The 23,058-nt window shown below is 36.2% G+C and overlaps 2 protein-coding genes across 6 annotated transcripts in view; one reads left to right on the forward strand and one right to left on the reverse strand.

The window, feature by feature from the left end:
* Positions 1-22,403, reverse strand: part of LOC117209098 (rho guanine nucleotide exchange factor 10) — a 47,810-nt gene extending 25,407 nt beyond the window's left edge. Inside the window, exons 1-5 of one of the 2 annotated variants that reach the window (XM_033450706.1) lie at positions 21,148-22,403; positions 15,043-15,212; positions 13,985-14,250; positions 11,873-12,157; positions 11,012-11,166 (exon numbers count right to left, since the gene is read on the reverse strand). In XM_033450706.1, coding sequence (XP_033306597.1) covers positions 11,012-11,166; positions 11,873-12,157; positions 13,985-14,250; positions 15,043-15,150 — 814 coding nt within the window. In that variant the 5' untranslated portion in view covers positions 15,151-15,212; positions 21,148-22,403. Of the gene's footprint in view, positions 1-11,011; positions 11,167-11,872; positions 12,161-13,984; positions 14,251-15,042; positions 15,213-21,147 lie in introns of both variants that reach the window. The other variant, XM_033450705.1, reaches the window with a different exon arrangement.
* LOC117209100 lies at positions 888-6,756 on the forward strand. Of its 4 annotated transcripts, none has more exons than XM_033450717.1 (5): positions 888-1,044; positions 1,150-1,348; positions 4,215-4,317; positions 5,148-5,464; positions 5,934-6,754. In XM_033450717.1, exons 2-5 carry the CDS (start codon positions 1,257-1,259, stop codon positions 6,316-6,318), a joined length of 897 nt encoding a protein of 298 aa, XP_033306608.1. In that variant the 5' UTR covers positions 888-1,044; positions 1,150-1,256; the 3' UTR covers positions 6,319-6,754. The 4 variants fall into 4 exon arrangements, with proteins under 4 accessions (XP_033306608.1, XP_033306606.1, XP_033306609.1 ...); XM_033450715.1 differs by adding an exon at positions 2,361-2,454 and having other exon boundaries at positions 888-1,348; positions 5,934-6,753; XM_033450718.1 differs by lacking the exon at positions 4,215-4,317 and adding an exon at positions 2,361-2,454 and having other exon boundaries at positions 888-1,348; positions 5,934-6,756.
* Positions 22,404-23,058: the final 655 nt, after the last annotated feature.

Below are 23,058 nucleotides of genomic sequence, written 5' to 3' on the forward strand. Positions count from 1 at the left end.
TCGAATTGCTTATTTTTAAAGCACCGAATTTCTAATGCGATAATATATCAGTGTACCTTCCGTTATATTTATGCATACTGACATTATCGGATTTATCGATTTCTACATATTTTCACAAACTAAACGCGTCAATCTTATGTTAAAAAGTTCGTTCAAGTTATGCATGCAACTAGAAATTTTAGTTTTGTAAGAAGCATTGTATTATATTTTTGAAGCGATGTATGTAGTTTTAGTTTATAACTGAAAATTAATTTATGCATAAGAATACCCATTAATGAGTAAATAAATGAAACAGCAAGGCAAACTGAATGGAGATATAAATTATTTGTAACTCGAAGATCAATGCAAGCAAGATGTTGACGTCGACACACAAGCAGTTCTTATGTAAGTGAAATATGATGCATTTCGGAAATCCAGGGGTTTATTGCATACGCAAAATATGTTTATATATGCACAAATACGCCAAAAAGTAAAACAACTCTTTTTCCTTTAGAGGAAAAGAGAATACGTATTCTCGAAAAAAATCAAATAAACTGAAAAACCGTATCGCATCACGGAACGACCGCAGGAAGTCATCTAATAAGAAGATGAGTTTCTGGCGAGGTGAAAATATGCTACATGATGTTGTCAAGGGGTAAGTAGCCAAGACTAGAAGTTAATTGTATTTATGAAAATTTCCTTGACAAGATTATCCAATAATATATATCAGATAAATGCAAACTGTTTTAATTTCTAGTTAAAATTAATCTTTTCGACAAAAATAAATAGAAGTTTCTTATTTTACTCGAATGCCGCTGAGGAAATTTGTATTATTCACAAAAAAAAAACCTATGAGAACACAAGAACTGTCAGATACATCTTGCTGACAAAAGCGCATCTCTGTCAAGGATCGAAGAAAGGATCGATATCGCTGGCTAAGAATGGTTTCTCGTCGATAACACAGTGAATCACGAGAGCAAAGCACACAGTTGGCCGAGCAAGAGGAAAAAGAGCTGTTGTGCAGCTCTAATGGGAGATGGCGACGCGGTTTGTTTTCCTTCCTTGGTTGGCGTACACTCAAAGAGCAGCCGGTTATGTGCTTTGTCCACGGACAAACTCGCGCATATTCTGTCTCAGAATCGCATACCCCACCAAAATCTATGTTTGCAGTTTCCACCACGGCGGTAGTGGCATGTGCTCCACGTACACTCCCCTCTTGCACATTAGTGAAGACTGAAACCAGGTCTAGATTTTAGTACGCATCAGAATCTCCGACTATGAGAAGTTTTCACACGTCCAATCGTATTTTCTATAGATTTGTATCAAACAGTCATCATGACGGAAGTTTCTCAGCACGCGAAATTTCGATGTGAGTTCTGGATTCTACGATAAACACATTTGTGTCCGGTGTCATTCAATAAAAACCACGTGTATACTCGATTCTTTCTTTCATATTTGGTTATGACGTCTTTTATCTATGACGATACCAATTGTGCCATGGACGCGAAACGAATGACACACCGCTTTATCAAGGGGTTCCTGTCTTTATATTTTTATTCGTCCCGTATATACGTCAGCCACGAAGATCCTTTTTGCTACGTGAATGTATCGCAAGTGCGACACGCAATCGGATTTCTTTTGCGTCATCATCACTATGACGCTTCTGCATTGCTTCAAAACAACTTCCTATCTTTCTTAATGCTTCAAATCTTAATATTCAAATTACATACCGCGCAATTTATTACCACTTTCACAGTTACCTATTGTCTTTTGTCTTGTTTTCGGCCAGATTTACAGTATATACCGCGTACCGTGGCGTTGCTTCATGACGTATTGACTGCGTCTACCAAAGATTTACGCGCGTTGCAACTGCGCGCGCAGCCAATTTTCTCATTTGCCCATCACTATCCTTCCCTATAACTCTCCATCTTCGTTTCGATTCTACATCTTTTTTCATTTCTAAGTAACTACTATGACAATGCGATTATCCCATAAACATAACATGATTTCACTGTCCATATAACTAAATTGTTCGTCTTGTTTTTATAATCACCCAATAGACTTATCTCGATGCACTCGAGCGATTCGAAGAAATGGAATGCGCAGTCGTGCGCGCCTGTCCACGTGTTCCCGCACTATTAAATTGCACACGTTCGAATTGTTATTCCTCCCATTATCTTGTTCTTCTACCATACCGTTTCTTATTTTTCCTTCCACCATGTCAACCGGTCTGCGTCCGCCCCATTCTTCGAGACACAACATTCCTCCGCCGATATAATAAGCGTCTAATAGGAATCATTACCACGACCACAGTGATAATAATCGCGAGTCATGCAGGTAGTCACAGCGATTTTTCCCTCCCGTTTTGCGGATGTCCACAGGGACCGAGAACCTCACCTGCCGGTTTATACAGCTCCGAAAGGAAAATGGAAAGCTCTTTACCGGACGCAAATATTCAGCCCAAGCTGGATGGGAGTAAGTATAATACGAACCATATACCCTAACTCATTCTCTGGTATCTTTTTTTCTGTGCTCGAGAACTTTGCCAAGAAAATTTCGAATATTTCCTTTATTATTAAAATTTCGTAGCCTACTGTTTTCTTTATTTTCATAAAGAAAATTTGGAATATTTTTTTCTTAAAATTGCTAAACGTTTACTATCTTTTTGAAGAAAATTTGAAATATTTGTGTTTTATAGAAGTTGTCAAAAATTAAATAAAATTCACTGTAAAACATTTAAGTTAGACAATATCAATTAAATTCACTGCACAATCTTAAGCAACCTCTTATTATCAACGAAAAATATTTTGTCAATATTTTATAAAATCACAAAATTATATATTTTACGCTAGTGTAAATATAATATCATACTTGCTTAGGGGAAATGGAATTTCTAATTGCTTTCAAATCACAATACAACGAATATATCACACTGGTTATCACTTTTTTCATTGATAAATATTAGAAAATTTTGCTAAGAACTCGACGTACTAAAAACAAGCGCGAGGTTCACAGAACACCGGCGGAATTGAAAGAACGTTGAAACGCGTCTTCTGCGTGCACATATAAAAATACCGACAAAAAGAGTTTCGTTTGCATCATTTATCAACCGCGACATTCCCGCGCCAGTCGACCTCGAGTGTAACGATATGGGACGAATAATTGTTCACGAGTCGAAGCGTAATCGTAGTTGTCATATTTTACTATTCGTCACATTTTTATTTATTTTCTTCATTCTTTACCAAAATTTAAATGAAAGCACCGAGACAATTACATTTTGAGAGAAGTGATTGAAACTGGTGAAATCGAAAAAGAGTGGCTTTGCCAGAAACAAATCGTATGTACTAAAATAGCACGGAATACAGAAATATCAAGACGCGAATCACTATTATTAACGACTATGACGAAAATTGTAGGAAAAATGTTAGCCGAATTTAATCGGTGTATTATAAATTGTCTGGGGGATTTGTTCGATGTTTAGCTTTCATTTAGTGTTAGGTAGTATTGTGAAGAAATCTATGAAAATATTTTGATCTAGTATGTTCAAAAATAATTTTTGATATATTTTTGACCAAAGTAAATAAATAAAATTTTTTATCTCGATTCATTGTTACGTCGTATCATATACATATATGTATAATTAATATTAGACGTACAGATTTACTCTATTTTAGAAAATATATCTTGCTTTATCATGTTTTTTAATAAGTTAAATTATCAGTGCAATAAATACGTGTAACCAAGAAAATCAAAATGTAACATACAACAATTTTAAAATGACAACTTGCTGAAATACATTACTATTACCTAACAGGCTTAATCGACTTGTTTGATACAACTATTTACCTAGAGCATTAAAATATATTAAATATATCACATTATAATTAAAGAAAGCATTATACTAACGCTCTAAATGCAACGTGTGACAATAACGGAAACGGAAATTGACAGCAATATATGCACTCCATCCTATGTACCATCTTGGCCACTATATCACGCGTTCTTCTTGAACCGTTTCGTTATCAGTCAAAACGCGTACGCTTATTGATAAAAGCAAAACAATAGGCCGATTTTATTCCGTATTGTGAATAGTATCCTCACTGTTCGTTTCTTGGAATGCGAATCGCGAAAATACATAACACAAAAAGCTGAGGCTGAACGCGTTTCATTGTCGTCCATTATCTAAAATCATCTCTTACTATATTTATCTTTTTTTACTTTCGTCAATTCTTTAGGTATATTTTGCAACAGATGAGAGAAGAATTTCCTACTATAATGGCTAACGTACATTACAAAGTGCTGAAGAAGAAATGGTCGAACCTGTTGCAGCAGTACAAAGTGAGACAAGACAGACACGCCTTTTATTGCCCTAACGATTAACCACGATCGCTCGTTGATCCCCGTGCATGAGTTAGTTTGCTTTACTCTCGTTTGTGTTCATTTCAGCGTGAAGCATAATAAACCCGTTTTCCTTACCGCGAGATAAGCGCCACGACGCGGAGAAACCACCAATCACGATGATACCGCGTTAAACCGTCGACAATTCGTAAATTCGACACGATACTTTTCTCGCTTCTATTTTATTCAGTATCATCGTCGTTTACTTTAAGTTGATGTCTTTGTCGTTGACACTAGATATCACCTGCAACTGTTTTTTTTTAAATATGAGACGACGATTTTCACTCATAACGTGTGGAAATGAGAAGAACAAGTATTGTGTAATAGTGTTATAAGTATGTAAAACAGATTATAAAACTGGTTATATAAGCATGTTTCTAAACCTTGTGCAGAATTGTCGATTCGAGGTTTTTTAGAATAATGTCTTAGCATAGTAGTTACTTTCTAATTCTATCTCCAAATCTTCTCTCAGATTTCATGTTCTAAATTGATATCTTTTAGATGTCACTCGAATCACTAACCCCAAGAATGCAACTGATCTTAAACAGCCTCTAACCTAACTCCAGTAAACACCAGTGTTTTGCATATCATCTAAAGGAAGTCTTTGTTAGCTAAAAACAATATTTTCACTTTGTATAACCTATCGGAAGATTCCTTACGGTCTAGAAACAAGAAAAAACACATGAAGATCGCTAAATACGAATTGTGGCACGATCGTCCGTTTAGTCCTCGATTTTTGTTAAATATTATGTATCAGCAATTTGTTAAAGGAACTGAAGAATCCGGTTCACGGAGACAGAAACAACGTGGATGACGTTTCATGGCCGTTTTACAATGCGATCGACGAGGTTCTTGGATACGATCGGGGATCTACGCCGATCGGCGATGAGTACATCGATCCCCACGAATTCCTTTGCGTCTCCGTGACACCGGAAGAGCCCACCTCGTCCGTGGACGCACTTCCTGCGCAATCTAATCCGGAAATCGATCGTCGAATCAACGATTCGTTTCCGGAACGGAGGTTAAGGGCGCTTAGTGCCAACTGCACGATTGAGATCCAGAAAGTACGACCTTCTGGTGTTAACAGGTATAGCAGTCATTGTGAAAAGTAGTTTCTTTTAGCAGGTGTCAAATTGTAACTTTAAAGCAGATATGTGGTTGGACATAATTGGATATTAATTGATAAGGTAAATAATATTAAAATATAAGTATGTATATCTAACGAATCGAGTCGTGCAGAACAGATAAATAAGATTGATATTTACATATGAAGCATGTAAGAGTCTATTGTTAGAGACATTGTTTTACAATTTTATAATATAGTATTTTATAATACAGTATTGCATTCTTACTACTGATTATGATTTAGAAGCATATTTGATCAGTTTTCAAGGCAAATTGAGTTCTAAAAAAAGATGTCTGTACTGCTTTGAGTACGACTGAGATAGGGATAATTGATATGAAATATTCAAGATCTAAATTGGTAGAGATAATTACGGCCAGCTACGTACATTATCTTAATTAATTATTACTAGGAAATTTCAATCGGTTTTCAGGCAGATGAACAAAAATTTGGCAAAGAGGAAACGAACCACGCGGAACGTCGCGGTCGCGATACCGCGGCTACCACGTGCCACAGAACTAACGATCGAGAAAGTGACGTCAGAGGCGGACTGCATCAAGGATTTGTCCAGACTACGTGGAAGGGATGCCGCGTCGACTCAAGAAGACAAAGAGAGGTTAGAGCGTAACGAGGATGAGGGGATGCCGAGAAAGTCACGAAAAAGCCGTATGGCAGCACCGTATCGTGATGATCGCGATTCACGGACCGATCGCCGTATAGAGCAGATCTTTGAATATATCAAACGACGAGACGAAGAGAATAGATCTATCATGGTACGAGTGATGCACGCGGTGGAGAGCATCGCTAACAAGCTGTGACACTGTTGCAGATATAGAAGGAGAGGGGATGAAACCGTATCTGACTACTTTCTAGAAATTATGCAATCAGTTGATTAATGATGCGATAAGATTATATAGACGACGCTTTTATACCACTCTTTACGTATTCCTTTTATTGAAGATAATGTAGATGTATTAAATATCTTTGAGATAAATGTACGAATGGAAATATGAAAACGTTTTTGGCTTGTTTTATATATGTTTAATTAAATGGAAGAGAGGTTAGGTGTGTAAATTATCAGATTTTTGAGAATAAACGTGGAGCAGTAATGAAAGAGATTTTCTTTCAAAAATATTACGGGGCTGTTACTGGTGGGCGTGAAGTTCAATCGCATAGTAAATTTGACTTAAGTTTATATACAAATTCGCAGGCTGAAGAGGCACTACCCGCTAGACCTAAACGCTAGATTCATTTAGTTATCCAAATCAAGTATATGCACTTACTTATAATACTTATAAATTATACCTATCTATAATAAGTATTAACTTATTGTAAATAAACAGCCATGTCACTGCGCCACGCCAGAAAAATTACTGAAAATTCTCAACGCGAGAATTGATTGTAATTTCAACAAATAAATAAAAAAAAAAATATACAAATTTAAATTGTAAGGCGGAATTCGAGTTTGTCAATAAACGATATTTTCAAAGATAATTTATCTTGAACTGAGTTCGTTCGGTTTCTTTAAAATTAATAAACTATATACAGATTTGAAAATTACGAATTAAAGAACAAATTGCACAGTTTTATAAAACAATTCTAATATAAGTAAATCAATTCTAAATTAATAAATAAAATTATTTAATCACACGCGTAAAGAATATTGTAATTGTAAAATATATGAATTACTTTTATCGTAACCACAATTCAATTCACTGTATTAAAACGGTAAAGAAAAAAGGAAAATTGGCAAACCAAGAAAAAAAGGACGATATCGGTCGATCGTAGAGTGAATTCGAGAGAAGCACGGATGTATCAAGGGTTAGAGATCGATTACGATATGAATATTACACGCTGTCGAAACGAATACCTATAAAGTATCGGGGATAACAGCGGCGAGCCTCGTCTGGCGCCTTTCTCTTCGTTCTTAACGCGTTTCGCCTTCTTTCGATGGCTTTTCGCATACCTTCCTTCGCGCCAAAAGGTTCCGTATCCCTTTCAGTAACACAACTGCTATTGCTATTGCAGAACGGATAGATTGTTGCACTTAAGGAAGCTTGTTTCTTTAACCAATAATCTCATATATTTTGCCGCAAGAGTGTTCGAGCATAACCGAGATAAAATGTCTCCCATTCGCAATGAAACCTCGAATCTGATGTATCATCTCATTTTAATTATCCTAATTCCATCCCATTTTTTACAAACTTCAATTCATAATTTTATTTGATACTAAATGAAAGAATATAAAAAGTTAAATCTATTTTTTAATTGCCATACTATGTCTTCTTTAAATTCAATTAATGAACAATCTTCCAGCCAGTTAAACCACTCTTTTTAAAATAGCCTGTATATTGACAAAAAGAAAATCGATTGTCCGAAAACGAAGTCTCGAATGAAATAACTTTAGTTTTAGAAATAATTCTAATTTTTATTTAGTTTTACCTCCGCAGATGTACTACTCATTCTGAAACATTCTGTATATATAGACAACAGGAAGTCGATAATCAATTGCTGCAGAGAAAATTATTCGAATTATAGTCTCCTCCGACCAAAACGAACAGCGTACCCTTTACTATTCTGGAGTTCGTCGACTTCACCTTGAAATTCCGAGAAAACTCCTAACATCCGCTGGTCATTACAAAGCTGGTATTGTTTCAAACGGGACAAGTGTCGTCGAGGTTCTGTCTAGAGATTAGGGTAGGCCTGAGCCGTTCGAGAGACGCCACGGGATCCCGGAAACCATATGGTCGAGTGCCTTGAGAGACTGCTCTTTTCTGAACATCTGCCCCGTATGCACACGATTCTTTGTTTACAATCTCTGCCGGCTATCGATGGAACCTTCTGTCGTATAATATACGACTCCACTACCATGATTTTACGCTGATTTTTGTAGGTGACAAAAAAGTTTGTAGACAATTAAAAATAACGTGGAAAAATTTTGGGAATGTTGTGAAATGAAATGCATAATATGAATAACGTAAGTACAAACATACTAAAGATGCTACTATTATAGTTTCTATAAAATATATGTTCCTGGCATGTCTGGTAATAAATGTATTAGCGACTTCAACAGTGACACTCCCAGCTTAAGTCACGCAAAAATGACAGTAGATGCTACGAAACACCTAATCTCAACATCTTTAACGAACATTATATTATCTAATACATATAAAAATTACCATCATACCAACCATTAAAAAACCCCAATACTCTGCATAATATAAAATGCATATATAAAAAATAATGTTTTCTAACTTTCTGTATATACAACGCATCAATCCCTTTCTAAGAAATAAATAATATATGAGAGCAAAAGTGTACCAACTTTAACATTTAATACACTCGATAATTCCTGTCGCTGTCTGAGACGAATAGGAACACAGAATATTCAGTGCAGCAATACAATATGCAATACTTATAAATTATAATAACCTATTAAATGGTTCTTAATAGATTAATGCTAATACAGTTTAGCAGAATAAATTGACGCTATAAACTCTTATTTACAAAAAAAATATGGATTCCCATTTTTGCTGCCAAGTGTCAAATGTATCATGTAAAAATACATATAACCAAATCGAGAACCGTTCAGAAATCTGAGCGCAACGTCCGAGCGAAACCCTCGTTCAAACGAGATAAAGAGAGATGGAAACGGAGATGATGCAAAGCAGAGAAGAAAGATGACAGCGGGAAGAATGTGCGAGAAAGAAAGACAGAAAAGAATGAGTTGGGCGTGCACGTGGTCTCGCATCTGCTTCTCCACCGAGTGACCCCGCGGCTGACCCGTTCCAAGTACCAATAATTAACTCGGTTCGTGCGCCAAATGCACACGAGCGCACACGGGGCCAAACGCTTGCGTCATAGCCCGGGAGAGGGCAGCGTTCCCATGAAAGAAAGGCCTGCGCATACTTGTGCAGTTATGCGCGACAAAGGGCCATGAAACGAACGCACAAAAGGTGCTCGATGGGCCTCTGAACACGGCCAGACGTGTTCGCCGAGGGAATCGATCAAGATTGCGGTTAGGTTTTGCGGTGTATTCCATTCGGCAATGTATGCCGTTCGAAATAATTAGTTCTGCTCGCCCTCGGAGAGAATTGCTTTATTACTCTTCCAGACATTTGTTATTTGGAGGAATTCTAATGTATTGGATCTGATTAATATGCTTTTACCAATTATTCTGTTATTTTAGCTATTAGTATTGATACTGATTGCATTGCATTGCATTGAAGATGTATATTGCACATTGAGATAGTAGAAGATCTGTGTTTGAGGTTATTTATACCTATTATCGTATATATTGGCAACTGAATAATAATAATTTTTAAGATTTATTATACACATAGCAGGTTACTAGTTCCACTAATTAGTCATGGATCGGGATCTTACGTGATAAAGTATGGAAAAAGATGTATTTCTGAGAAATTTAGAACATCTCTCGCCTTAAGTACAAGTGAGATATAGATATCTGATATATTTGTTTATTTTATATTTATGTTTAACAGCATTCATAGGCTGCAATACTAAATTTCTAATTTTAAAAATGTACTAGAGGTACGTAGACATGTGTTGAAGTTAAGTTTAACTGAAATCGTAGGTTGTAATAATTTTAAATATTTCACATTGGTCACATAGAAACGAATGTGCTGAAGTCCTTGCATACTTTTCGAAGCACTTGTACGAAGGAGCGGCACTTCTGGAGATTTCTCTCTCTGCACACCTCTATTTCTTGCTCCCACTGGCTTCGTATTCGCAGCACGATAGTCGAGAGTCGCGCAACGAGAATTTTTAATACAGCCACAGCCGCGAGTATAATTAATTCCCAGCCATGAGCAGTTCGTGACCGAAGCTTGACCACAGCTTACACTTTCGTTACAGCAAAGATTTATTACAGCTGAGGTAACCAACGGAAAAAAGCTGAATCGAATGCGCTATGAATTATCGTTTGCTTTTTTTCATTTTTTACTATTGTTTTCTCTGAGTATTTCTCTGTAATATACATTTTTTCAAAACGTGATTTCATTTAAAATATTTATTCTTTACTTGCTATTAATTTTAAATTAATTCTTTACTTGCTTTCTGTATTCGATAATGATGGACTTTGAGGGATACCCTGTATATACGTTATAATGAATATATTAACTCAGTAAATACACACCTGCTAATAATGTATGCATGTACTAAGTGCAAAAAGTAAATGAATATACTTCCTAGTATTTTTATACTCAGTCAATATTATTGCAAAAATCTCATATATGTAAATATATGTAGTGTAATATATTGAGTAGTTGGTACATATATACATTTACTAAATTTTGTGCTTTCACTATAACACTATTTCATATATATATATATATCTGCATATATTAGTAAATGTTGTGTATGTAGAGGATACATGCAGCTTGTAATAATATTTCAGAATATTTTTATGATAGCGATTAAATAACGTAGAGTTCCCTATAACCTGAATTGCACAATATAAATGCGGGCCAGCAAATAGTACGAATGACTCACCAGTCTTGTTGCTATTGTTCCCGAAAGAATGCAGTTTCTTCCAGCCTTTCCAACCCTTTTTCCAGATCATAGCCGCTTTCGTTTTACGTTGTCCGCCCGCTAATTCCGGAGTGCTAGTCTTGCCCATTCCCCTCCTCAACGATCCCAGCCCCGACCTGAACAAACAACAATCAACATTCTTAGATCCCTTTCTTCTTCCTTAGTTTTTTTCTTCTTTAGATTCATTGGTTTTAGGATTACTTAGAATTAGAATTGTACGAGGTGTGTACAAAGAGTTCGTGGACCCATTTTTTATTAATGGTGGCAATGTTCTTTATACACTTCTTGAGTGCAAGATAATAGAGGAACTTCTATTCTGTATAGTTGATTCATGGTCACTTCCTTTTTAATACAGGTAAAGTACGTATAAAATATCATAAGATATACACTTTATGACATGTAATTGAATAAAATTTATTTACAATTCTCTAGGAGGAATTAGTTGCAAGTAAATATCAATAAAATGATCTACACAAAAATTGCTATGCATTAAATCCTTTCTCTACTCTAGAATACTTTGTAATATCCCAATGAACTACAGAGACAATTGAAGATATCTGAAACAGTTTATCTTCAACATGATTGTATAACACTTGAGTTCCCTCATAAATACATAAATGAATTCTTCGATAATCCATCTTTGAATCATATGAAATCCTAAGAAAGGATTCTAGCATGAATATAAATAAAAAGGAATAATAAAGAAGCAAGTCACAAAAAGAATGAAGCAAAATAAATTATAGAAAGTTTGTATACGGTGCTCCAAAAAATTGTCCACCCACACCAGGTACATACACGTTATTACAATGTGTCTCTATCAACCTGTAACTTGCACTGGAGCTTCCACTGAAGCCGCTGTCCATGTCACAGCCAACAGGCGAAAGGAGGTCGTCGGTGGGACTGACCGAGGATAACAGTTCCTCTGTGGACGCCCCTCGTTGGTCCTGTGGCTCGTCCTCGTCGTTGTTATCGGCTACGGTAGGCATCAGCATCGCCTCCACGCTCAAATTCAATTCCCCGAGTACTCGACGATGCCGTGACTGAACTCGTCGTACCTCTTCCGCCACTAGGGATCTTCTCGAACCATGCAACGCTCGGTGACATTGTCTGCTAATGAATTCGAGTTCTCCATTAGTATTTACATACGTTTCCCTCTTGCATATACAATGTGAAATCATATAAAGCGATTGTTTGTGGATGACCGATAATCGTTCAGCAATGATTCATAGTTATTAAAGTAATTAATATTAAGAGAATTCCTCAAAGTTCACGAGATATATTTCAATTATTGCAAGATTATTATGACTATATATATAGGATATAATTTAACTACTTTTATTTCTTATTTAATTATTAATATTAATAAATACAATATTAGTTATAGAATATTATGAATATTTTTAATTATATTCAATATCCATACAAATTTTTAGAACTTTCAAATTTGTCACTGTAAGCCTTTCAAGAATTGTTTTTCCAAATTTTTCAAAACTTATTGATGCTTTCAGATACAGTAGTGCTCATTTAATTTCCAAGATATTTCACAAGAAAGAAAATTAGATCTAGCAAAAATAAATTAGAAAGATATAATATTGTTTCGATTTATTCTTGTTACACCCATACACTGTCTATAGATTTATATTATATTAAGCTTCTGACATTAAATATGAATAAATGAAACTTGACTTTATTTATTTACTTATTTTTGAGAAACGAAAGGATATATGTATGTACAGAGTGAGGTCAGTATTCGACCATATGTTTCGGAGCGCACCATTATGACAAACGGTGTTAGACACTCGTAACCATAAACTCGGGGTTGTTTTCTTATTGTTTGCGACTTTAATCGTTAAGTCTGATGGCATCCGGTGCAGGGAATTCGTCGAATCGGGCCAAGTGGTCGAGCAGGAGGAGAAGCTCGTTGTCCACTTGAACCTCGCGTTCAACTCGCGCCAGTTGAAGTTCACTTTGCATCGAGGCGAATGAACGTGCGTATTCATCATCGTTTAGATTGAATGAAACGTAATTCTACCGCGACTATCATCATCGGCGTTCCTATCGACCGTATGAAGCTCGCGTGCTTCGGGTCTTTTTCCCTTGAAAGCTAACACCGTCTTCCTGTCATGCAATAATATCCATCGTCTTTAAAGCAGTAAACATTATAAATGGAAAAATCGATCGACTCTGCAGTGAATTCAATATTCAAGATTTAACTTAATTATTCGCCAGGTTATTTATTTTGCTATTAAGCACCTTTTATTGTTGAGAATGTTTATTGGAAGCTATTGGCCCTAAATTAAATTGTCCTAAATTTAATTGTGTAAATTTTCTTGGAAAGTGGAAATTGGTCGATTTTTGGTGAACTAAATTTTTAGTTTCTATCCTTAGTAAGATTCTAATATATATTCTTATATGCGAAGTCTACAAATGCATAAGAATCTTACTTGTAAATACTCGAATGGAACATGGTCGCTACAATGAATGTCTAAAATTCATCTTTTAAATCATCTTTTATCAGAATCATCTTTTAAAGAATCATTATATGAACTGTTCTCTAGGTAATGGAAACCCGCCCAAAGGATGTTATCCGATAAACCATCAGAAAAAAAGTCGCTAAAGAAACCGGTTGACTTGAACGACGGGTAAGACTCTGCTCTTCCCATATTAACCTTCAATTAAAGTCTCATAACATAACATAAATCCGATACTTATCTAACGCATGCCATTATTACGAATATTATGTGTTTTTTGTTTTCGATCGATCGCGTTCTCACGCGCTACTGTTACTCTCTGTTAATTCCAAGGTTATAGCAAATTCTCCCTTAAATTGACAAGCAGAAACTCTAGCTTCATTTCCTCCATGCTCGTGCACGCTATATTTTGGCTCGAAAGCTATTATTTACGAATAATTAAGTTTTATAATGAATTTCTCACTTGATCTCCGATATCTCCTCGTAAATATTCTCCTCTGTCCCATATCGTGTCATGTATGTGTGTCTCTTGAACGAATCTGCGCGCAATTGTTGCTGTTGTTGTGGCTGCACACGATTCAGGCCAACTTCCGCCGGATATGTGCCATGCAGCCGACTCGGTCCAGGTTCGAAGTAAGCATATGAATAATCCTGAAGGGGATGCTGATGAGCAGAACTCGCCATCGGTGACGCTACCGATCCAGGATCCACCAATCCAGGGCAGGCCATCTGAAAGAACGGAAAACAATATTAGTTGTTATAGTAATCGTATGGAGTAATGTAATTTTGTAGCGATAAATTGATGTCTAAAGAATGGAATTATATTTTTAACAATTTCCCAATTTTTTAATTCTTAATAATTCTTAATAATTTAAATTCTGCGATCTCCTAATTCTGAATAATCTTAATTTTGTAACTTTTCAATTTTTAGCAATTTCATAAATTTTAGTAACTTAGTGATAGTGAATTGTAAAAATTTCGTATATGTATGTAATTGGTTTAATTATCTATTCAAAACATAGAATCACTCTTGTATAATTGAATACTAGAAATCATCGAGCACGTGATCGCGTTATAGATTATTAGGTGCACGACTAATTTGTACATACGTATGCAATGGACGATGCCAAGTGGTATATTAAATTAAGTGGTCATGATTGGAATTTTAATAAAATGATGACTAATATCCTTCATATTATTAGTATTAAAACTTCTATATTAAACTGAGTATTAAACATAATTTCCTAAAATAATTAAAAATTCAAACAATTACAATTTCTAATTTCTGTAGCAAACAATGAGGTTATGTATCATCCTTGAGATTCGTAGTTGGTAAATGTATAATACTTAATATATATTAATTACACATAGATACTTTAATTCTGATTCAAAACAATGGCAAGACTGATTCTACATACAGGTTAAAATTATACACGCATTCGAATTCACATTAGATCGCATTAGAATTGTGCGTACGACATAAGCTGTATAAGGTTTAACATTGCATGCTGAAAATTATACCTGGCTGTGAGGCGGTGGATAAGGTGGAGGTGGTGGAAACTCCAGGTTGACTCTTCGCGGTGACGGGACACCTGACGCCATTCCTGGTCCCCCTAAAGACGAAGCCATGATGCATCGTTCTGATTATCGTTCAATTAATGCGCCTCTTTTTCATCGTTCTTTCACTTTTTCTGGAAAAACCATACCATCTACCATTATTACTCATTTTTGTTTATTGCATCTTGAAAATATATTTGCTTTCTCTTCGCATATTCGATTTGTAGCTCCTGGAAAAATAACTTAACTCGTTCTGCGATTAAAAAAGCCTTATCCTATATATAACCACTAGAATTCACAATAAAAATCAAGAATAACCGAACCACTTGAATTCTCTAAATTGGGAACTAAGTCTCGCTGACGCCATGCTGTTCTAACCTAGAATTCCTAGTTTCGTACAAACTTCATTCCGTGTGTGTCATTAAATCACAATACGTTCAACGTAAGCAAGTATTAAATCTTAATCCCTAACTATTATAATATTTTTAAATCATACGTGACTTCCAACAGCTTAGGCTACGTCAAGTTAAGCTGAGTCAATTTTAGAATCTAGGTTAAGTTACTTTACTTTATTTTACGTAACAAAATCCATCAATGATACTTATTACGTAAAACAGAAGGTATAAATGAAATTCAAATTAAATAACCTAGCTGAAACCTAACCTAAATTGTTATTTAATCGCTTAAGATAATCCAACAACTAATTTCAAATTAGACTTATAATCCTATTATCTTAACATATATATTTCGTAACCTTATTAATACGTTGCATATAATAAGCACGTTCCCTAGTCGACTTGTATCTTGGATCCTCGCTTTCATCGCGAATCGTCTTTTCACATGTTTCACACGAACGCACGTTCGCGTGTCTGGTGAAAGAAAACGCGACAGAGCATAATCGCAGGAAAAAGCAACGTCGATCGACGACACACTCGATCCCTTCAAAGAAATTCAGCGACGCGTGCAACATAATCCTGTATATGTGTATATACGTACGTGTTCTTTGAACTTCGTAAATGATCTACAGTCTACACGATTTTCAACGAGAAACGTATCATTATTCTCCTGTACTTGAATAACGTGCCGGACGATCTTCACAAACAAGAGAATTGGGTCATTAAAATAATTTTGAAGACCCTCCTGAAATTTTTTCTATATCGTGTCTGTTGAAGCACGAAGAACACAAGAAATAAAAGTTTCAACTTACATAAAAATTAAAGATAAAAGCTACGAAGTGGTTTCTGTGGAAAGGAAATTTTAACTTCGACTCGGCAATTTCGTTTCACAGATAAAAGTTGCAAAAGGCTTGTTCATCGAGGAAGCGAGGAATTTTAATACTCGGACTTACTTCTACGTGGATAAGGGGCAAAAGTTGCAAGAGTACTTTCTCTTCGCAAGAAATGGAATTTCCAAGAATATATTTGGGTAAGTTAACTTTGTAAACGGAAGTTTTCCGCGCGACATCTAGGCGAGAGACGAAATTAAAGGAAGAAGCGAAGTCGTGTGTTAAACGCGCGATAAGATCGTGCCTGATTTCTCCTACTGGCAGCGAAAGAAAAAAGAAGACACAGGTGTGGGACGTGATGTGCCGTAAGAACTCGACGATTGAGATTCAAAACGCAGCATATAATTCGCTAACACCCTACACACGCAACGTCGTGTAATAATGTACGTCGGGTGTGAGATCCAGCTAACAAGATAAACGTGTGTTATTTGCGACGCTCGCGTACATGTTTCCCTGCGCATTACGATAATAATGATAGAAATTAATCGATTTATCATTGGCAATGATACACGATAATAATAATTACACGTCGTTGGAAAAAAATGTACTCGCGAAGATTTTGACACCCGTTGGATCATGGGAACCATTTTGAAATTCAAGAACTTGTCTAAGTCTCCGTAAGATAGAACCGTTGAATTATTGGGTTGGCAACTAAGTGTCATTAAGTGGTATTGACAAAATCCGCAATCACTTAGTTGCCAACCCAATATATCGAAATTAAAAAATTCGTCTACCAATAAATCTCTGTAACGTGAGAGTTTATAGTGAACAATTACGAAAATCTAGGAATTTCCCATGAAATTACTAAATGTTGCTTTTAAACTATTAAGAAAACAGTGGAAATCCATATTTAATATTTTTTTTTATTTTATATGAATTTTAAATGAATAATTATTTTAAATGAAACACCTACAACCGTATTAATATTATTTCTACGGCAACGAAATTAATACGGTTGTAGGTGTTTCATTTAAATGTTTCATTTAATTAAAATTCGAATTACGTAGAATGTGTAAAGGAATGTAGCTGCCAGAACGAAGAAAATAGGGGCAGCACACTGGTCTTGCATGATAAACGATTGGTGTCTATCTTCACCTGCCCACTTGACGTTAATGCAGTCAATTACCAGGCAAAGTGATTTGGCTGAAGTCATAATTCTTTTTTGATCAAGTACGTCAATCGAAATTATCGACACTAAAATGGCGGTAATGCGTACGTACAGAATAAGGAACCACGAGATAGGTTATGTTACAATTCATACAAAAATTATTCAATCGCAACGCTATTGTTTATTATTCTATCATATTCTAATCGTTTATTTCATAAGTAATTAAATGCTATATCTGATATTAAAAAATGAAAAGTTTTCAAAACGCGAAATTGATGAATTTAATTTCTGAGTGGTACATAAATCACGCTTCTTCCCGCGTTTTTTTGTTTGGTCGATGGACGCGAACGCACTGATGTTGCGCATGCTTATTACGATCGTTGTCATAGCAACGTGATCTATTGGAAATTTTATAGATTTCAATATATTCAATAAACAAGAATTCAATAAAGAATAGCTTTAATAGGAAATTGTTTCTAAATATTAAGAATTCGATGTTGTAATTTAGATATAATAATATAAGTAACAGTTATAAAGAATTGAGTATGTAACAGAGATAATGTTCCAATTATATTGACCAACATAATACGTCGGTTACGATCTCTAACATAATACTCAATAACTCTTAAGTTAACTTTGTAGGACCAAATTTAATGATGAAAAAATCAAATTATACGAAAATATTATTTCCTTAAACATTTCCTCCCACAGCAGTAATAACTATATATAACAGACTAATTTCATAAAGGAATTCGCCGCATCCGCCTTAGGTTGCCCAAGTTGATGAACCATTTGCCTTAATTACGTAGTCCATACAATTGCCTCGAGACTTATGACGGCTTTAAACGTCTCTTCAGACTGTTTACGATAAACTGCGATTTCATTTGAATTTATTCTGCCGATAAAGATAGAATTCTACCTAGTAAATATTTATGATAACGTCTACATGATTTGTATTTATGATGTCAAATATTGAATATCAACTAACAACATTTTCATTCAATATTCCGCATTCTCCGTTATACGTAGTCAGTTTACTCGCATTGTTTACCTAAGCGAATCGAAGGAAGATGATAAATAAGATATTTAAATAAAGTTCTTTACACAATTATATTATCGTCAGTGTTTAGATATAATTATACAGGGCACATTAAATATATTAAATATTCTAATTCTATAGAATTTATTCTAATGGTTAATTTCAATGTAACAAAAAGTAATTTGAAAAGAATTTTACAAAAAGAGCTGATACATTCGTATATAATGTAGTAATACGTATATTACAAACACATCCTATATACTTTCAATTTTATCGTCATTGTCATGTCAATATCACCGAGGTCGCTTCCTAAGGCATACATCACTCAACGCGATCAAACGCACAAGGTTCTCCGTACTGAAATATCATTTCCGTTATATCGTGTCTCGACCATGAATATACGCATACTTTCAGCGGTCGTCGGTATTTTTGGACAGCATCCAAGACGATGCGGGAAGAAGGGCCCATCGATGACGTCGATTTCTCTGACTTTAACTAACTATCAAATACCCAAAATACATACTTTGCGATCGCGACTAACGACATCCACGCGGTGGCATTTGAAGGAAACACGTTTCTAAAATCCCTCTGTCGGAAAGGTTCTTTACGCGTCACGCCAGCTTTTCGTCCGGGGTTCTATTTCGTTTCATCCCGAATTAAGCTGAAAGAGGGGCTTCTCAAAGTCAAAGCGTGTCCAATTTGGTTGAACCTGACTCTCGGACATGTGTCCGTGCTCAATTATTCGCTTCTATACTAGTAGATTATTCCCTCGAATTATTTGAAGAAGAAACAGAGAAAAAAGATTTAGCGGAACTACTTCTATTGGGATGAAAGTTTCGTGCTTGATTAAATGAATTGTCGATTCAATCCACTTATCTAAATTTCTATTATATGGTACAAATCATAGGTAGGAGATAGAGAGGATTAATTAACTATTATATATACGGTGCATTCAGGAGTTAGATTGTATAAATATATAAATTGAAAAGAAAATAGATGAATTAAAAAAAGATTTAATATAATGTTGGACGTTTTTAAATTGGACACTAATCACATACCTTGAACTTCCTTGCGCAATTCAGCTAATATTACCGATGAAATTATATAAGTTATAAATTACTACTATTAATAAAATATCCTTACGTAGCTCTAGCGAGTTTAATAATGAAACGAATGAAATTTTTCAAATGACGTTTAGAGGTTATAATTCTGCCTTTATCCAGTTGTAATGAGTTTAATAATAATAAGAATGAAATTATCCGAGTCAATTTTATATGTTATAGGTTACTTGATCGTATGATTTCGACTTTATCGTATCGTATGATTTGACTATCCTACTTGATGAAAAATTATAAAATCGTAAAAGAAAAATTCATAATCTATGGTTTACTTGTCAATTCACTACTATTATTATTTGATGAATTATTGTGCAAGAGGACTGACGTAATAAAATTGAGAAGTTTATGAAAAGTATCCACTATATGAATTCCAGTTCCGTGAACTGTTTGTCCTACCATAAGTTCAAATAAATAGAATTCTACAATAATAACAACAAGGATTTTCGTTTTTAGCGTGACCGTGTGTCGATATCTCTAAGAACGATAACTATCTTCATAGACCCGTAACGTTTCTCACGATCTATCACACGAAGTAATGGTATTTCGAAATGGGAACATGATACCTATTGGTTCAAAGATTATGAATCAAAGTCGATACACCGCGACGCACAGTCTGCGAACAGACGCACACGTTCGATCCGGATTGAGAAACTTGTTCGAAAGAAACATTATCGATTTGACAAGTAATTTGGCAATTTAATAGGATTAAAGAAAACCTCGCTGAAAGTTAACTTCTTTTTGCAAGAGAAGTCTTTTTGGTTTAAGAAGTTCATTGAAATGATCAGATCAGTTAATACATGACGATACCGCGCACATCGAAGCAACGTGTTACAAAAAAGCATGGAGACTACGCCGAATCTTCGTTTATTCGGATGCATCGGAAGACATGGCAATTCGAATAACTGGATAGATCTTATAATAAATTTTCTAGCTGTCGCCCCCTCCATGTTTTTAAAACTGTGAGCTGTTATTACATTGCTTCAGGGAACCCCCATTTGTTTTTATTAATTTCGATAGTGGGAGCTAAGGTTCAAAAAGTTGAAGTTGAGCACACTGTAAATTTTATCTATTCCATGAATCGTCTGGGTATCACAGATTTCAACTGTTCCTTGTATTCGACGTACACGCAAATTGTTCTGAACACAAACAAATAATTATATATGTATCAAGAATTTTAAGACTTGCCGAGCCTTATAAAGGTTTAAGGAATAAAATCATGTTCAAAGTAATTCAAACTTCAGAAATATTTGAGCACTTGTCACAGAAAACATTTATGTACAATGATAACTCAGTCTCCTCACATTACTAGTATGTTGTATAACATATAACGTATTCATAAAAAGCTTCTATAAGTATTTAAGTAATTTCGTAAGCTATCGTATATATTAGAAGCGATTCAGTGTGTTTCAGAACAATATATTTCATTAATACTAAACATAACCTTATTAAAATAAACGAAATCCTTACTGTTACTCGAAAAGAAGATATATACACAAGATAACAACATTGGTACACTTACCTTGCGGAAAAGTGATGTACGCTGAAAAGGCGATCCTCTGGTTAAGTTATTATTGACCGTTGTGAATCCATTTGAAATCCGGAAAAAAGGGGTCGAGCGACCGTATCACGGGAGTAAACACACTCGCGGGGCAAAGATCGGGCCACACACAGTCAGAAAACACAGGGAGAACCATTCGTTCGCGCCTCGTGCTTAGATAGTTTTGCGTTCGCTCATTGTTGAATGTGGCCAAGCACGCCCCCTTGAGAGACCGGTCGACCGAGGAATGGAGTAGAGAAAGGAGCGACAAGGAGCGAGAGGTAGACGAAGATAGTGAGAAAAACAGAAAGAGAGGATCGCAAAGAGAGGATAGGGACAGGAGGATGGTCGAAGGGAATGCAAGATGAAAGGGAGCGAGAGAGTACAAGGCGGCGACACCAAACCAAAGAAAGTGCGTCGACTGCACAGATTTCTTAAATCATGAACACTTAAATACACCCGATTCATTTATTCGAACGAATCGATAATCACTCGTCGATTGTACAAACTTAAGGTTTCAAATGAGCCAAAGGACACACAGGCACATCGGTGTGACAATCAGTGGACGATTACTGCGATTACGATCCCATGAGGCGCGTTTTACAATTAGTTTTCCAGGGACGAAGATCAACGAATGATACCGATTCCATACGAAATTCGTCTCTTCTGTCGGTAAACACTGCTCGTGGAAAGATATATGTACTTATGTACACTCACATGCCGGGTGATTCGTTCTGTGCGTTTCCTTGGCTACCGTGATCCAGTATCGATCGACGATTCTCACGCGCGCTTTAAAAACACCCTCGTTATGATCACGGTGATGTATATAATCTAGATGTACTTTATGTTTTATTTTCATATAAAACTTCTGACGAAACACAGTAGTAAACACACGCGTTAACAAACTTTCACAATGTGAACGTTTCACGAATCTCTCCAGGCCAACACACAAAGCGTTCCTCCTTGGTCGCAGCCCGGCCTCTACTGAGAAACAAGTACGCCAGGGGGCAGTCACGAGCAAGCGGTTCTCGAACCGCTGGGAGCCTGAAAACCGTCTTCAGAAATCCCCGGTGCATGTACGGTTTCGTGGATGTACGAGACCCGAACGAACAAGCAGACCAAGTACAATCCACCCGCTTGCCTCGCTACTCGGACCCGAGACGACGACGACGTTCCATTGTTTCGTTGTCTCCTGGCTCGGGAGCGTGGCACACAGACAGACACGGCTGCGGTAGCGCACGTGCACGCCCGCTCAATACACGCTAATCTCTGCACACGTACGAGCAGGTTAGGGGCACATACACACGGACGCACACTCGCAGCTATAAACCGACTATATACCGGCCGACCAGTCACGCACGATCTCTCGTTCGTGTATGAATGCCGTAGTCCGGTTACCACCGGACCCGAACCCATCACGAACACACGCCTAACTCATACCTGCATGTATATGCTCTCACACACAAGCTATTCGCTCGCTCACGAACGAAAAACCTATCACAGGTCTTTGAAGTACCGATGAAAATTTATTGTACGCCCTTCTTGCCACTTGCTCTTTTCTCCTCGACTTTGCAGTCATTTCGGCCAATTTCACGTCCATGGAAGGGTATTTACTGCTAGCAGTTTAACACCGGGGACTCCAACGAAGGGAGGACAGAAGAGGGAAGTAGAATGCGAAGAGAAATGGTTGGATGGGTGTGAGAGAGACGAATATATAAAGGGAACTTAAGTGGGTGGGAGCTAAGAGCTAGGTGGAATACGATGGAAGGGGAAGATGATGTCGAGCAACCGAACTTGACCCTCCGTGGATCTGCATTTTCGTTGGTTTGCTTAGCCGACAGAGGATCTTGAGTTTTTAATCGGCTGGAAAAATTACCGTTCGCTCGACTGGAA

Source organism: Bombus bifarius, unplaced genomic scaffold (genome assembly GCF_011952205.1).
Source record: "Bombus bifarius isolate JDL3187 unplaced genomic scaffold, Bbif_JDL3187 scf7180000008165, whole genome shotgun sequence".
Lineage (NCBI taxonomy): Eukaryota > Metazoa > Arthropoda > Insecta > Hymenoptera > Apidae > Bombus > Bombus bifarius.

What these genes read in the sequence shown, in the direction of transcription:
- LOC117209100 (XM_033450715.1), top strand. Translation starts at nt 1,315, where the DNA reads ATGACGGAAGTTTCTCAGCACGCGAAATTTCGAT. An exon ending in TCAGCCCAAGCTGGATGGGA is followed by an intron (nt 2,455 to 4,214) that starts GTAAGTATAATA and finishes TCAATTCTTTAG; the next exon opens with GTATATTTTGCAACAGATGA. An exon ending in ACCTGTTGCAGCAGTACAAA is followed by an intron (nt 4,318 to 5,147) that starts GTGAGACAAGAC and finishes AATTTGTTAAAG; the next exon opens with GAACTGAAGAATCCGGTTCA.